The following is a 15,542-nucleotide window of genomic DNA, read 5'->3' as shown; positions in this document are numbered from 1 at the left end:
GTTGTTAAACTGACGGTCCATGGTTTTGTATAGCACCCATATCAAATCGATCTTTCGATTTGACTCCTTGGGCTGTTAGAAACTGTAGTTTTTTATTAAATTTTCAGGAAATTAAAAATCTAGAAGTACTTTTGGCCCCCAAGACCCGTGGCGACTTTATTTTTCATTGGTCTTGCGTTTGGGGGATATAGATCGATCTTCCGATTTGGCTTCTAGAACCCCCAACTTTTATACGATTTTCGTGAATATGGACATCTAGAGTTATTTAAGGCCCACTAATATCTGTCTCGGACATAGTTTTTATCGGTCCTGTTTTTGATGAAGCCTCCCGATTTCAATATCAATACAATTAAATAAATTAATATTAAAAAAAAAATTATTTATTTTTCTTTACTCTTCTAGTACAAGATTTTTCTCCTGTCTGCTCTTCTTCCCCTATATTGTCATCAGCGATGAGCTCTTTCATGTATTCACTGGATGCTTCACGAGCTTGTTGGTGGTATTTTTGTAAAAAGCTTTCGAATTCTAAATTCTTGTAAACGCCATAGATCAAAACCAAGCAAAAAATCTGAAATGCTTTAAAGAATGAATGAAATTTTATAACACATACATACATAGTCAAATTAAAGTGTACTTACCAAAAACCAAAAAAAGTATTCCAAAAAATATAAACGTATTGCCTACATCACGAAATGATGATTTCAGAAATATATCATCTAATGTTTCAGTGCTACTATATATCAATATTACAGAAGAGCCCAATAGCCATGGAATCATCATCCCAGATCGTTCCTTGGAAAAAACGGAAAAATCAGTTTTAAAATATTTTGCTGTATACCGATACTTTGTCTGACATATATTTTTATTTACCTTCACGATACCCCAAATAAGCAGAGCTGATAATAGCATCATTAGAAAACATACAATGGCATAGATCGTATAGTATATTTCACGATAGGACTGTGCCTTTTCTCGAAGTTCATAACTTTTGTAGGTATCATCTTCAAGCTGATAATCATAAAGCGAATATCGATCATATTTCAAATTGTCCAGTACCATTACGACGACTGTACAATAGGTTATTATATTCAGACATCCTATGGCAATGGCGATTCGTGGGCGATTCATCATATTAATTGATAAACTCTAGCGAACTATCAGTTGGAGGTTCCATATAGTATATGCCACCGTTTATAGTCAACTGAATTCGATTAAGCTCAGATGCATAGGGAGAATCTATAGGACGAATTTTATTGTTGTGAATCTCTCAATACTGCAGTGAAGAGAGTTTTCAACCACTACACCCAGAAAATAAAATAAGCACTTATTTCTTTATATTAAGAAGTTTTTTTGCAACATATCTGCAATTTCATAAAAGCCCGTTACTGGTGAAAACCCCTTAGTTTGCTGAAAAATTTTGCTATTTCATGATAGATATGTAGTCACTTTAGAGTCAGAGCAGAAATAAACCTTAGAAATGTGCCCTAAGCGTCATTCAGTAGGTGGTATGTTGTCTTCTTTAACTAGTACGAAATTGTTTTCTTTCACATTGTTCTGCACAGTCTTCCACTGATATCGACGTTGTAATTCAGTAATGTACTCATTCTTCCATCTTTTTGCAAAATCATGTTGAATGGTCTTTAGTCTCTGCCAGCGATTAAGTAATGAAATATTATCAGTGAATTCCTCAAGGACTGAGGTTAAGGTGGCTCCTTTTAACAAATGCCCAGGAGTTAGGGGAATCAGGTCCTCATGGGTTTCGCTTATTGGAGAAAGAGGTCTACAGTTGAGTACACTTTCGATTCTTATCAGTAAAGTTGAGAATGTTTCGTAAGTGTATTTCAGATTACCTGCTACTTTTCGCAAATGGGTCTTCATGCTTTTTACGGCAGCCTCCCACAAACCACTCATGTGTGGAGCGTGAGGAGGAATAAAGTGCCAAGTAAAACCATGTATGTTGTAGCGTTCAACTAAATATTTTTCGGCTGACTTCAGAAACGCTTTGTATTCTCGGGACGGAGCTCTACTAGCTCCAAAAAAATTCGTCCCGTTGTCGGAAAAAACTTTGTTGGAAAATCCCCTTCTTCCAGCAAATCGATTAAAAGTTGCCATAAAGGCTTCAGTTGACAAATCAGAACAGACCTCCAAATGCACAGCTCGAGTAGATAGGCAGATGAAAACGGCAGCGTATCCTTTCTGTATCTTAGCGTTTCGCAATCTTGACGTTTTCAGTTCGGTCTAGCAAAATCTAACCCTGTCTTGGTGAGTGGCAACGAAAATGTGCATCTTTCGACAGGCAATGCAGACATTATTTGATTTCCGATTCGCTGCTTGTGGATAGTGCAAGTGCGACAGTTTCTTATGCAATAACGCACAGCATTGTTCAAACGTATATTGTAGAAATGAGCTCGAATAGCTTGCAAAATACTTTGGTTCTCAGCGTGTAAAAGAATCTTATGATTAAAATCAATTAACAATTTACACAACCGTTATTGCTCGGGAATAATTATCGGATACTTTTCATCGTAGGTCAGATGTGCATTGGTTAAACGACCATTTACCCGAAGTAGTTTTTGTTCATCCAAAAACGGATTTAAAGTTAATAATTTACTTTTGGATGAAAGCGATTGTTTATTCTTAAGAGCACGGTATTCACAAAAAAAACAAAACTTTAAAACCAAGGCATAATCGATACTGCTGCATGTTTATGGGATCGATAACACATTCACCGATTATTTGGTCATCGCTGACAAGTCGATTCTTTACAAACACCGACATTCCGTTCGGAATAACTGATAGTCTGTAAGGCGCATTACTCAGTTATGGTCCTAAATTCGTACCCCCAGCTCGTCCCAGCTTTAGCGACTATATAAACCATCTATTAATCCTGGACAGGTGCTCACAGGAATGTCATCCTACCTTAGATCCCAGTCTGTTGTTAGGCCTAGATTTTTACTCTACCGCATCACTACTATTGCCGTATATATGTACAATCCTAACAAATACGCATTTCAGGAATATCAACATATATAACTTAATGCAGACTGAGTGTGGATCTTGTCCTCATCCTGTCTAAATCTTAATTAATCATCAAACTTACCGCAAACTTGTTATACACATACAAAAGCATAAACTAACCCCTTTGTAAATTACAATTGAGTCAACAAATCTTACGGTACCATCGAATAATCCTCCAAAGTCAACAACTATCTGTGCCACCGGTAACACCATGTCCATACCATCCACCTAGGAATGCCCACTTTGTGGCCCGGCCATTTCCATCGTGCCCCACAACTATCACGATAAAATCAAACCAATCATGCATTGTATCGATCGACATACCCATATTGGTCCTAAGCAAGAATGCCCGTGGGCCTTTGCTTTCATACAGTGTCCAACAATCGCCGCCGTATGCAGATTATTGAGGATCCACATTTGCCATACACATATACCCCACAGGTCATTCCATTCTCGTCCACCAGTACACAGCATCACGCCACAGAGCTCCAAACGTAGGATCTAGATCTCCAATGTCACAATCATTCGGGAAACATGGATGTGTACCCAAATTCACTTGTAAGAATTGACAATTTAGGATCTGACAACCACTAGGAAAATCATTGCCATCCTTACCCAATAGCGGAAACCATTTTTTCAAGGAAGAAAAATTAAAAGACTTTTTCATGGACGTCGATTTACCCCTTACTGGAAGTACCACCATACAGGGTGCGGATAACCCGACTGTCAATAAATCTCAAGTCGATGCCAATGACCTTAATCCACCTTCAAAGGGTCAACCACTCCAAGACTCGCCTCTCTATAGAGCTCCCTCCATGGCCATTTCAGCCATATATCATTCGTCACCGTGTGAGTCTGACAAGTCATCATCCTCCTGTCAGCCTTCGCCTCCAACTCCACTCAATAGTCCGGATACATTTATCAACATGGGAGTAAGCAGTCATCATCAGCCCATCAACCATACTACGTATAATTGTCCCATCAACTATCGTCCAGGACGGGTAATGTCATATAATCCCCGTCCAGCCTATGGCATTTACCATCAATCAATGACCTATCGTAATGGACCACCTCATGTCAGTGCCAATTATATGCCAAGGACCGTGCACTATCCGTATTCACAGTTCATTACCATCAACCGATTCAAGTCACCATTTTGGGCCCTTGGTCATCCTCCAAACTGGATACCATATAGCGCCACATACCATCCTGGTGCATATACCTCTCACAGTGTCACATTTCCGGAATATACCTGGAGGAAATCCATTACCCAATAGTGAACTTTAAATCTATAAAACTATCTGATTTAAAGGTGTCTATGTATATATACATCATTGATTAATATAAGTAACTAAGTATCTTAATCTCATATGTTCTTACCTTATTATATGTCTAATTTGCCATTATAACTAGCACAGTGAACTTGCATATTTAATTTTATTTTACCCCATGTCTAAAATTATATTCTAAATAAATAAACCCACTGTCATCAAATCAAATCCATAGGTCGCTGGTTCATATCCGGCTCGAAGGACCATGCACAATTCCGGGTGAAGATATCTGGAATGGACTTATTTGATTATACTCCCAGAACAGTAAAACTATGAAAAAACAGAAACAGAAAAAAGGCAAGGTTTTAATTTTCAGTGTACAGGTTTTATTCGGAGCAAAGCGGCTTACCACTTGTATGATTTGGCACAATGTGATATTATAGTAACAATCTATTAATAGCCAGACATGTCTATTTTTAAATTCAGCAATTCATTGTGTGAAAGAAAACGACGAATATTTTTAAGATACAAGAAAGTTATAGCTTTCCCTTTTTAGGTTAGGTTAAAGTGTTAGCCCGATTAAGTTTCAGGCTCACTTAGACTATTCAGTCCATTGTGATATGACATTTAACTAAAAGTACCTATTACATATGGGCACTTCTAGTTTTAACCACTGAACCTTCTCTATTATTTTCTTTTGTTGAACCAACCAGATTGTTCCAAAAACATTAACAGACTGCTTAAGTTAACGTTTTCCAGGTCCGCCAGTAATCTAAAGCTATATGCCCCTAAAATTTGCTTACGCCTTACACAAAATGCAGGACACTCACACAGGAGGTGTTTAATTGATTCCTTTTCCTCCGCATCATGACAGCTCATACAATAGTCATTACACTTCGCGCCAATAGTTTTTGCAAAATCGCCTATCAGGCAGCGACCCGTTATAGCAGATATCAGGAGTGATATCTGACGTCTCGAGAACACTAGCATATCTAGTGAGCGGTTTAAGTTTAAATGGGGCCAAATTTGCTTGGTGTCGTTACAGCCCTTGCAATTCTCCCATCGAACATTTGCCATCGTGACGGCCTTCTCACGCAGTAAGAGCTTGCAGTTTGCCAGAGACATACCAACAAATTCTAATTCCCCTGGAATATGTAAGGTAGTTTCTAGCCTTGCTAACTCATCTCCTTGACAGTTCCCCGGTATGTTCCTATGGTCAGTTACCCATATTAGGTGAATATTGTATTGCTCAGCCATCTCGTTGAGAGATTTGCGGGAGTCGATGGCCGTTTTCGAGTAAAGGAACACAGCGTCCAAGGATTTTATTGCAGGTTGGCTGTCTGAGTATATATTAATGCCAAGAATTTTTGGAACATTACTTCTCAGCCAATTCGTTATCTCTTTTATTGCCAATATTTCAGCCTGAAAACACTACAACGATGTTCCAGATCTTTAAAATATACTCCGAAACCCACTTGTCCATCCAATTTGGAGCCATCACTGCAGAAATCTATATATCTTGTGAACACCACGCCTCACTGCTGGGAATTAGAGTTTCAAACTTTTTGTCGAAAAGTGGTTTCGCCAGAGTGTAATCCACTACGTTAGGCACATCTGGCATTATTTTGAGGACCGAACTGTGGCCGTACATTTTTTCCGACCGCAGCGATAGCTAGCGCAACCGTACAGCCGTTGTTGCAGCTGACTGTTTGGCCAAAATGTCTAAAGGTAAAAAATGCAGCATGCCATTAAAGGGAATTTGTTCCTGTCTTGCTGAATGCGCCTGAGATACACAAGCACGCCATACGCTGAACTTTTTCTAAATTTGTCGGCTTGTGAAGTGCCGGCCACCAGACTACAATACCATATAGCATTATAGGTCTAACCACTGCCGTATATAGCCAATGCACAATTTTTGGTTTTAGGCCCCACTTTTTTCCGATTGCCTTTTTGCACGAGTACAAAGCTACCGTGGCTTTTCTCGCCCTTTCTTCAATATTAAGCTTAAAGTTCAGCTTCATGTCCAAAATAACGCCAAGGTATATTGCACACTCACCAAAGGGAATTTTAATACCCCCTAAGTATATGGGCTTAACCGTGGGAGTTTTGCGATCTTTGCAGTACTTGACTGGTTCTGTCTTTGCAGGACTTACCCCAAGACCATTATCTTTCGCCCATTTCTCAGTCATCCGGAGATAGGGATGCCAGACGTGCTCTTTTAAAGAGCACATGCGCTCTTTTTTACAAAATATGCTCTTAAAACAAGACAGGCCAAAAGAGCACGCAAAAGTGCTCTATTTTTAGTTAAGTGCTCTTTTTATGCATCACAACAAATATTAATCCAAATCGATTCAATAAATTGTAAAAGTAAACTGAAAATACGTAAATGTTACACTAAGAGATTTTCCTAGCCGTTATTTTCTAATTAAATAGTGTTTTCAAAGATTATCTGACTATATGCTTCCTCTTTTTCCAATAGTCTCATGAGTTTAGCTCCATACATGTATGAGAGAGTTGGGAAAATACAGGTATGATCAAGAACAAGAGGCAATTTGGACATCTTGTTATAATTACAGTCTTTGAGTGTTTTACTTTATATATGAGAGTCGTAGAAGAGCACGCCGATGTTGCTTCTTCACTTTGTACTCTGTTCTAAATGTAAACAAACTTCTTCTATAACGTTTTTCACGAAAACACCAAAAAATGACTTGCAAAGTATTGTAAAAAAATAAGCTTGAGTTGAAAGTGGGTTATTATTGTTTATGGTATGAACCTTTTTGTTATGTTTAAATTAATTATATTTCAATAAATTGGAATTAAATGTTTTTCTTTTATTTGAAAAAGTGTTCTCTATTTTTTTCGTATGTGCTCTTTTTATAAGCTGAATGTGCTCTTTTTGCCTCTTCAAAATCTGGCATCCATATCCGGAGAGTTCTCTGTATTATATCTCTGATTGTGGATGGGAATTTTCCCCTGACTGCTAGCGCCACATCATCTGCGTATTCACCACCTGTCGACCCGTCTACAGGTCGACTAATTGGGCCTGACTCTTGGTAACTGCCCAAATTCATAACTTCAGTCGATACCCGTCCACTGGGCCCTGACGTTAGCAACCCAGTGGATAACTTTGAATTTCGCTGCATGGTGGTTGGATTTCCACCACACGTGAAATTCGTAATAAGTACTTATTACAATGAAATAATCCGCTATTAAAAAAACACGTCCGTTCAGTTCGACGGTCTTATTAAGGCCTGTACTATGTTTGTTGGCGCGAAAAAAGTTCTCCTAAATCATTCTTTCGCGTTGAAAAATGATAGTGTTGCATCCACAAGCACATGACATTTACACTTCTAGTCTCCTTCCATCTCCATCAACAAGTACTCGTATAGCACGTCTGTCTACACAATCACGTTATCATCCCTATGCCTCCGCTGTCAACCCATCATTAATTGACAAACTTGCTCATTCCCAATTATGCGAGTCTCAAATGTTAACCACCCGCTCACAAGTCTCCAATCACCAGTGGTTTTCACCAGAAAATAATGTACCTCTCGGTCATATGAGTCTAGAGCACCCATTATATGGACCACCTTCCGATTGCCTATCACACATATCGCCAGTGTCCGGAGGGTTTGAGAATTTTACAGAATACAAAGTTGACACTGATATCTCTACCTTACTCAGTTATGGTCCTAAGTTCGTACCCCCAGCTCGTTGTAGCTTTAGCGACTATATAGACCATCTATTAATCCTGGACAGGTACTCACAGGAATGTCATCCTACCTTAGATCTCAGTCTGTTGTTAGACCTAGATTTTTACTCTACCGCATCACTACTATTACCGTATATATGTACAATCCTAACAAATACGCATGCCAATAATATCAACATATATAACTTAATGCAGACTGAGTACATTGTGGATCTGGTCCTTATCCTGTCTAAATCTTAACTAATCATCAAACTTACGAGAAACTTGTTATACACATACAAAAACATAAACAAATTACAACTGAGTCAACAAATCTTACGGTGCCAGCGAATAATCGTCCAAAGTCAATAACTATCTGTACCACCGGTAGCGCCATGCCCATACCATCCACCTGGGAATTCCCACTTTGTGGCCCGGCCATTTCCATCGTGGCCCACAACTATCACGTTAAAATCAAAACAATCATCATGCATCGTACCGATCGACATACCCAAATTGGTCCTAAGCAAGAACGCCCGTGGGCCTTTTCTGTCATACAGTGTCCAACAATTGCCGTCGTATGCAGATTGTTGAGGATCCACATTTGCCATACACATATACCCCACAGGTCAGACCATTCTCGTCCACCAGTGCACAACATCACGCCACCGAGCTCCAAATGTAGGACCTAGATCTCCAGTTTCACAATCATTCGGGAAACATGGATTTGTACCCAAATTCACTTGTAAGAATTGACGATTTAGGATCTGACAACTTGGATGATCTAGTTCCACTAGGAAAGTCATTGCCATCCTTACCCAATAGCGGAAACCATTTTTTCAAGGAATAAAAATTAAAAGATTTCTTCATGGACGTCGATTTACCCCTTACTGGAAGTACCACCATACAGGGTGCGGATAACCCGACTGTCAATAAATCTCAAGTCGATGCCACTGACCTTAATCCACCTTCAAAGGGTCAACCACTCCAAGACTCGCCTCTCTATACAGCTCCCTCCTTGGCCATTTCAGCCATATATCATTCGTCACCGTGTGAGACTGACAATTCATCATCCTCCTTGAAGCCTTCGCCTCCAACTCCACTCAATAGTCTGGATACATTTATCAACATGGGAGTAAGCAGTCATCATCAGCCCATCAACCATACTACGTATAATTGTCCCATCAACTATCGTCCACGACGGGTAATGCCATATAACCCCCGTCCAGCCTATGCATTTACCATCAATCAATGACCTATCGTAATGGACCACCTCATGTTAGCGCCAATTATATGCCAAGGACTGTCCACTATCCGTATTCACAGTTCATTACCATCAACCGATTCAAGTCACCATTGTGGGCCCTTGGTCATCCTCCAAAATGGATACCATATAGCGCCACATACCATCCTGGTGCATATACCTCTCACAGTGTCACATTTCCGGAATATACCTGGAGGAAATCCATTACCCAATAGTGAACTTTAAATCTATAAAACTATCTGATTTAAAGGTGTCTATGTATATATACATCATTGATTAATATAAGTAACTAAGTATCTTAATCTCATATGGTCTTACCTTATTATATGCCCAATTTGCCATTATAACTAGCACAGTGAACTTGGATATTTAATTTTATTTTACCCCATGGCTAAAATTATATTCTAAATAAATAAACCCACTGTCATCAAATCAAATCCATAGGTCGCTGGTTCATATCCGGCTCGAAGGACCATGTACAATTCCGGGTGAAGATTGCTGGAATGGACTGTATTTGATTATACTCCCAGAACAGTACAACGATGAAAAAACAGAAACAGAAAAAGGCAAGATTTTAATTTTCAGTGTACAGGTTTTATTAGGAGTAAAGCGGCTTACCACTTGTATGATTCGGCACAATGTGATATTATAGTAACAATCTATTAATAGTCAGTCATATCTATTTTAAATTCAGCAATTCATTGTGTGAAAGAAAAGGACGAATATTTTTAAGATACAAGAAAGTTATAGCTTTCCCTTATTAGGTTAGGTTAAAGTGTCAGCCCGATTAAGTTTCAGGCTCACTTAGACTATTCAGTCCATTTCCTGCCAACATTTTTTGAATTTGGGGGCGCTTCTGAGAATCCCCACTACGTCGAAAACAATCATATACGACATCAAAAATTCGTCGGAAAAGCGCCGTCACTATTGAGAAGTTGTACCACGCCAAGTTACTACGAAAAGGTTTCTCATCAGTGCAATTATTAGATGCCTATGTAGATCAATTTCGAAGGACGCCAATAAGAACCCCTGCAAACTATCCGAAAAAGTGCATTTTAAGATAATTGTAGAAGAATCATTGTGGTCAAGTAAAACACGATTGTGTAGATGTTTATTGATTTGATTAAACATTTATAATTTCTTATAAATATAACATTTTTCGGTTTATCTCATCACATTTAACATAATTTTTTGCATTAATAAAAGAAGGATGTTGAGTTTTAAGTAGCAAGTTACATATTGCAGCGTCTATCAGCCAGTTTGTTTATTTTCGATGGAGACAGCGTGCCTGGAAAAATATTTGAAAAACGATCACATTATTCTATTTTGAAAGTCGAAAATTGTTCACCATATACCTTTCACAATTTTAAGCGTAATATCTATGTTTTCAAAACTTTATTTTCGTTTTTATTTAAATAAAATATAACAAGCTGGTTGCGCTTGGCGTTTCACAAAAAATAAAATGGCTCTTCTAACAGTAGTGATGGCAAAATACTTTCATGTACATTTTGTACTTTTTGATATGCTTCCCCCATCACAGTTCGCGATGGTTGTGGTGACATTTACGAGTCTGTGGTAGCGATGAGGATGAAATGGAACTTTGAAACGCTGGCAGGGTTGTGATATGACATTTAACTAAAAGTACCTATTACATATGGGCACTTCCAGTTTTAACCACTGAACCTTCTCTATTATTTTCTTTTGTTGAACCAACTAGATTGTTCCAAAAACATTAACAGACTGCTTAAGTTAACGTTTTCCAGGTCCGCCAGTAATCTGAAGCTGTATGCCCCTAAAATTTGCTTACGCCTTACACAAAATGCAGGACACTCACACAGGAGGTGTTTAATTGATTCCTTTTCCTCCGCATCATGACAGCTCATACAATAGTCATTATACTTCGCGCCAATAGTTTTTGCAAAATCGCCTATCAGGCAGCGACCCGTTATAGCAGATATCAGGAGTGATATCTGACGTCTCGAGAACACTAGCATATCTAGTGAGCGGTTTAAGTTTAAATGGGGCCATATTTGCTTGGTCTCGTTACAGCCCTTGCAATTCTCCCATCGAACATTTGCCATTGTGACGGCCTTCTCACGCAGTAAGAGCATGCAGGTTGCCAGAGACATACCAACAGATTCTAATTCCCCTGGAATATGTAAGGTAGTTCCTAGCCTTGCTAACACATCTGCTTGACAGTTCCCCGGTATGTTCCTATGGTCAGTTACCCATATTAGGTGAAGATTGTATTGCTCAGCCATCTCGTTGAGAGATTTGTGGGAGTCGATGGCCGTTTTCGAGTAAAGGAACACAGCGTCCAAGGATTTTATTACAGGTTGGCTGTCTGAGTATATATTAATGCAACAATTTTTGGAACATTACTTCTCAGCCAATTCGTTATCTCTTTTATTGCCAATATTTCAGCCTGAAAACACTACAACGATGTTCCAGATCTTTAAAATATACTCCGAAACCCACTTGTCCATCCAATTTGGAGCCATCACTGCAGAAATCTATATATCTTGTGTACACCACGCCTCACTGCTGGGAATTAGAGTTTCAAACTTTTTGTCGAAAAGTGGTTTCGCCAGAGTGTAATCCACTACGTTAGGCACATCTGGCATTATTTTGAGGACCGAACTGTGGCCGTATATTTTTTCCGACCGCAGCGATAGCTCGCGCAACCGCACAGCCGTTATTGCAGCTGACTGTTTGGCCAAAATGTCTAAAGGATAAAAAATGCAGCATGCCATTAAAGGGAATTTGTTCCTGTCTTGCTGAATGCGCCTGAGATACACAAGCACGCCATACGCTGAACTTTTTCTAAATTTGTCGGCTTGTGAAGTGCCGGCCACCAGACTACAATACCATATAGCATTATAGGTCTAACCACTGCCGTGTATAGCCAATGCACAATTTTTGGTTTTAGGCCCCACTTTTTTCCGATTGCCTTTTTGCACGAGTACAAAGCTACCGTGGCTTTTCTCGCCCTTTCTTCAATATTAAGCTTAAAGTTCAGATTCATGTCCAAAATAACGCCAAGGTATTTTGCACACTCACCAAAGGGAATTTCAATACCCCCTAAGTATATGGGCTTAACCGTGGGAGTTTTGTGATCTTTGCAGTACATGACTAGTTCTGTCTTTGCAGGACTTACCCCAAGACCATTATCTTTCGCCCATTTCTCAGTCATCCGGAGAGCTCTCTGTATTATATCTCTGATTGTGGATGGGAATTTTCCCCTGACTGCTAGCGCCACTTCATCTGCGTATTCACCACTTGTCGACCCGTCTACAGGTCGACTAATTGGGCCTGACTCTTGGTCACTGCCCAAATTCATAACTTCAGTCGATACCCGTCCACGGGGCCCTGACGTTAGCAACCCAGTGGATAACTTTGAATTTCGCTGCATGGATGTTGGATTTCCACCACACGTGAAATTCGTAATAAGTACTTATTACGATGAAATAATCCGCTATTAAAAAAACACGTCCGTTCAGTTCGACAGTCTTATTAAGGCCGGTACTATGTTCGTTGGCGCGAAAAAAGTTCTCCTAAATCATTCTTTCGCGTTGAAAAATGATAGTGTTGTATCCACAAGCACATGACATTTACACTTCTAGTCTCCATCCATCTCCATCAACAAGTATGCCTATGCCTCCGCTGACAACCCATCATTAATTGACAAACTTGCTCATTCCCAATTATGTGAGTCTCAAATGTTAACCACCCGCTCACAAGTCTCCAATCACCAGTGGTTTTCACCAGAAAATAATGTACCTCTCGGTCATATGAGTCTAGAGCATCCATTATATGGACCACCTTCCGATTGCCTATCACACATATCGCCAGTGTCCGGAGGGTTTGAGAATTTTACAGAATACAAAGTTGACACTGATATCTCTACCTTACTCAGTTATGGTCCTAAATTCGTACCCCCAGCTCGTTCCAGCTTTAGCGACTATATAGACCATCTATTAATCCCGGACAGGTACTCACAAGAATATCATCCTACCATAGATCTGTCTGTTGTTAGACCTAGATTTTTACTCTACCGCATCACTACTATTACCGTATATATGTACAATCCTAACAAATACGCATGCCAATAATATCAACATATATAACTTAATGCAGACTGAGTACATTGTGGATCTGGTCCTTATCCTGTCTAAATCTTAACTAATCATCAAACTTACGAGAAACTTGTTATACACATACAAAAACATAAACAAATTACAACTGAGTCAACAAATCTTACGGAGCCATCGAATAATCGTCCAAAGTCAATAACTATCTGTGCCACCGGTAGCGCCATGCCCATACCATCCACCTGGGAATTCCCACTTTGTGGCCCGGCCATTTCCATCGTGGCCCACAACTATCACGTTAAAATCAAAACAATCATCATGCATCGTACCGATCGACATACCCAAATTGGTCCTAAGCAAGAATGCCCGTGGGCCTTTTCTTTCATACAGTGTCCAACAATTGCCGTCGTATGCAGATTGTTGAGGATCCACATTTGCCATACACATATACCCCACAGGTCAGTCCATTCTCGTCCACCAGTGCACAGCATCACGCCACCGAGCTCCAAACGTAGGACCTAGATCTCCAGTTTCACAATCATTCGGGAAACATGGATGTGTACCCAAATTCACTTGTAAGAGTTGACGATTTAGGATCTGACAATGAGGATGATCTAGTTCCACTAGGAAAGTCATTGCCATCCTTACCCAATAGCGGAAACCATTTTTTCAAGGAAGAAAAATTAAAAGATTTTTTCATGGACGTCGATTTACCCTTTACTGGAAGTACCACCATACAGGGTGCGGATAACCCGACTGTCAATAAATCTCAAGTCGATGCTACTGACCTTAATCCACCTTCAAATGGTCAACCACTCCAAGACTCGCCTCTCTATACAGCTCCCTCTTTGGCCATTTCAGCCATATATCATTCGTCACCGTGTGAGACTGACAATTCATTATCCTCCTTGAAACCTTCGCTTCCAATTCCACTCAATAGTCCGGATACATTTATCAACATGGGAGTAAGCAGTCATCATATACGTATAATTGTCCCATCAACTATCGTCCAAGAGGGGTAATACCATATAACCCCCGTCCAGCCTATGGCATTTACCGTCAATCAATGACCTATCGTAATGGGCCACCTCATGTCAGTGCCAATTAAATGCCAAGGATCGTTCACTATCCGTATTCACAGTTCATTACCATCAACTGATTCCAGTCACCATTTCGGGCCCTTGGTCATCCTTCAAATTGGATACCATATAGCGCCACATACCATCCTGGTGCAGATACCCCTCACAGTGTCACATTCCGGAATAAACCTGGAGGAAATCCATTACCCAATAGTGAACTTTAAATCTATAAAACTATCTGATATAAAGGTGTCTATGTATATATACATCATTGATTAATATAAGTAACTAAGTATCTTAATCTCATATGTTCTTACCTTATTATATGCCTAATTTACCATTATAACTAGCACAGTGAACTTGAATATTTAATTTTATTTTACCCCATAAAATTATATTCTAAATAAGTAAACCCACTGTCATGAAATCAAATCCATAGGTCGCTGGTTCATATCCGGCTCGAAGGACCATGTACAATTCCGGGTGAAGATAGCTGGAATGGACTGTATTTGATTATACTCCCAGAACACTAAAACGACGAAAAAACAGAAACAGAAAAAAGGCAAGGTTTTAATTTTCAGTGTGTAGGTTTTATTAGGAGCAAAGCGGCTTACACTTGTATGATTGGGGACAAAGTGGTATTATATTAGTAGTCAGACATATCTATTTTTAAATTCAGCAATTCATTGTGTGAAAGAAAAGAACGGATATATTTTTTTAAGATATAAGAAAGTTATAGCTTTCCCTTATAGAAATTGAAAGCGTTAGAGTTACCGCTTGCAATTTTAATTCAAACAATAGGTATGGGTACATTAGTATAATTTAATAAATTCACAAATTAGGTAGGGAAACATTACTAACTTCAATAAATTCATAAGATTTTAATTCATTGTTTTATGTATTGTTAGATATAATTCAGCATAAATAGCTCATGGTGGAACGGAGTTCAACAAGAGGTATTTTGGGTGCATAAATAAGGGTGCCGAATATGGTGTGTTTCGGTCCACATTTTGATATAGTCCCCATATAGCCCGATCTCCTGCTTTGACTTCTTAGGCTTCTAGACACCGCAATTTTTTATCCGATTTGCCTGAATTTCAAAATATGCACGTATTTTGGGTTTAAAAC

At 39.3% G+C, this 15,542-nt stretch overlaps 1 protein-coding gene across 2 annotated transcripts; it reads right to left on the bottom strand.

Annotated features, from left to right (window-relative positions):
* Positions 1–358: 358 nt before the first annotated feature.
* On the bottom strand, positions 359–1,203 carry LOC142221074 (uncharacterized). Of its 2 annotated transcripts, none has more exons than XM_075290601.1 (3): positions 871–1,203; positions 639–792; positions 359–568 (listed from the first exon to the last, which is right to left on the bottom strand). In XM_075290601.1, exons 1-3 carry the CDS (start codon positions 1,129–1,131, stop codon positions 483–485), a joined length of 501 nt encoding a protein of 166 aa, XP_075146716.1. In that variant the 5' UTR covers positions 1,132–1,203; the 3' UTR covers positions 359–482. The 2 variants fall into 2 exon arrangements, with proteins under 2 accessions (XP_075146716.1, XP_075146715.1); XM_075290600.1 differs by having other exon boundaries at positions 359–576; positions 871–1,201.
* Positions 1,204–15,542: the final 14,339 nt, after the last annotated feature.

Source organism: Haematobia irritans, chromosome 1 (genome assembly GCF_050003625.1).
Source record: "Haematobia irritans isolate KBUSLIRL chromosome 1, ASM5000362v1, whole genome shotgun sequence".
NCBI classification, from domain to species: domain Eukaryota; kingdom Metazoa; phylum Arthropoda; class Insecta; order Diptera; family Muscidae; genus Haematobia; species Haematobia irritans.
This window is presented reverse-complemented; position numbering and strand designations above follow the sequence as displayed.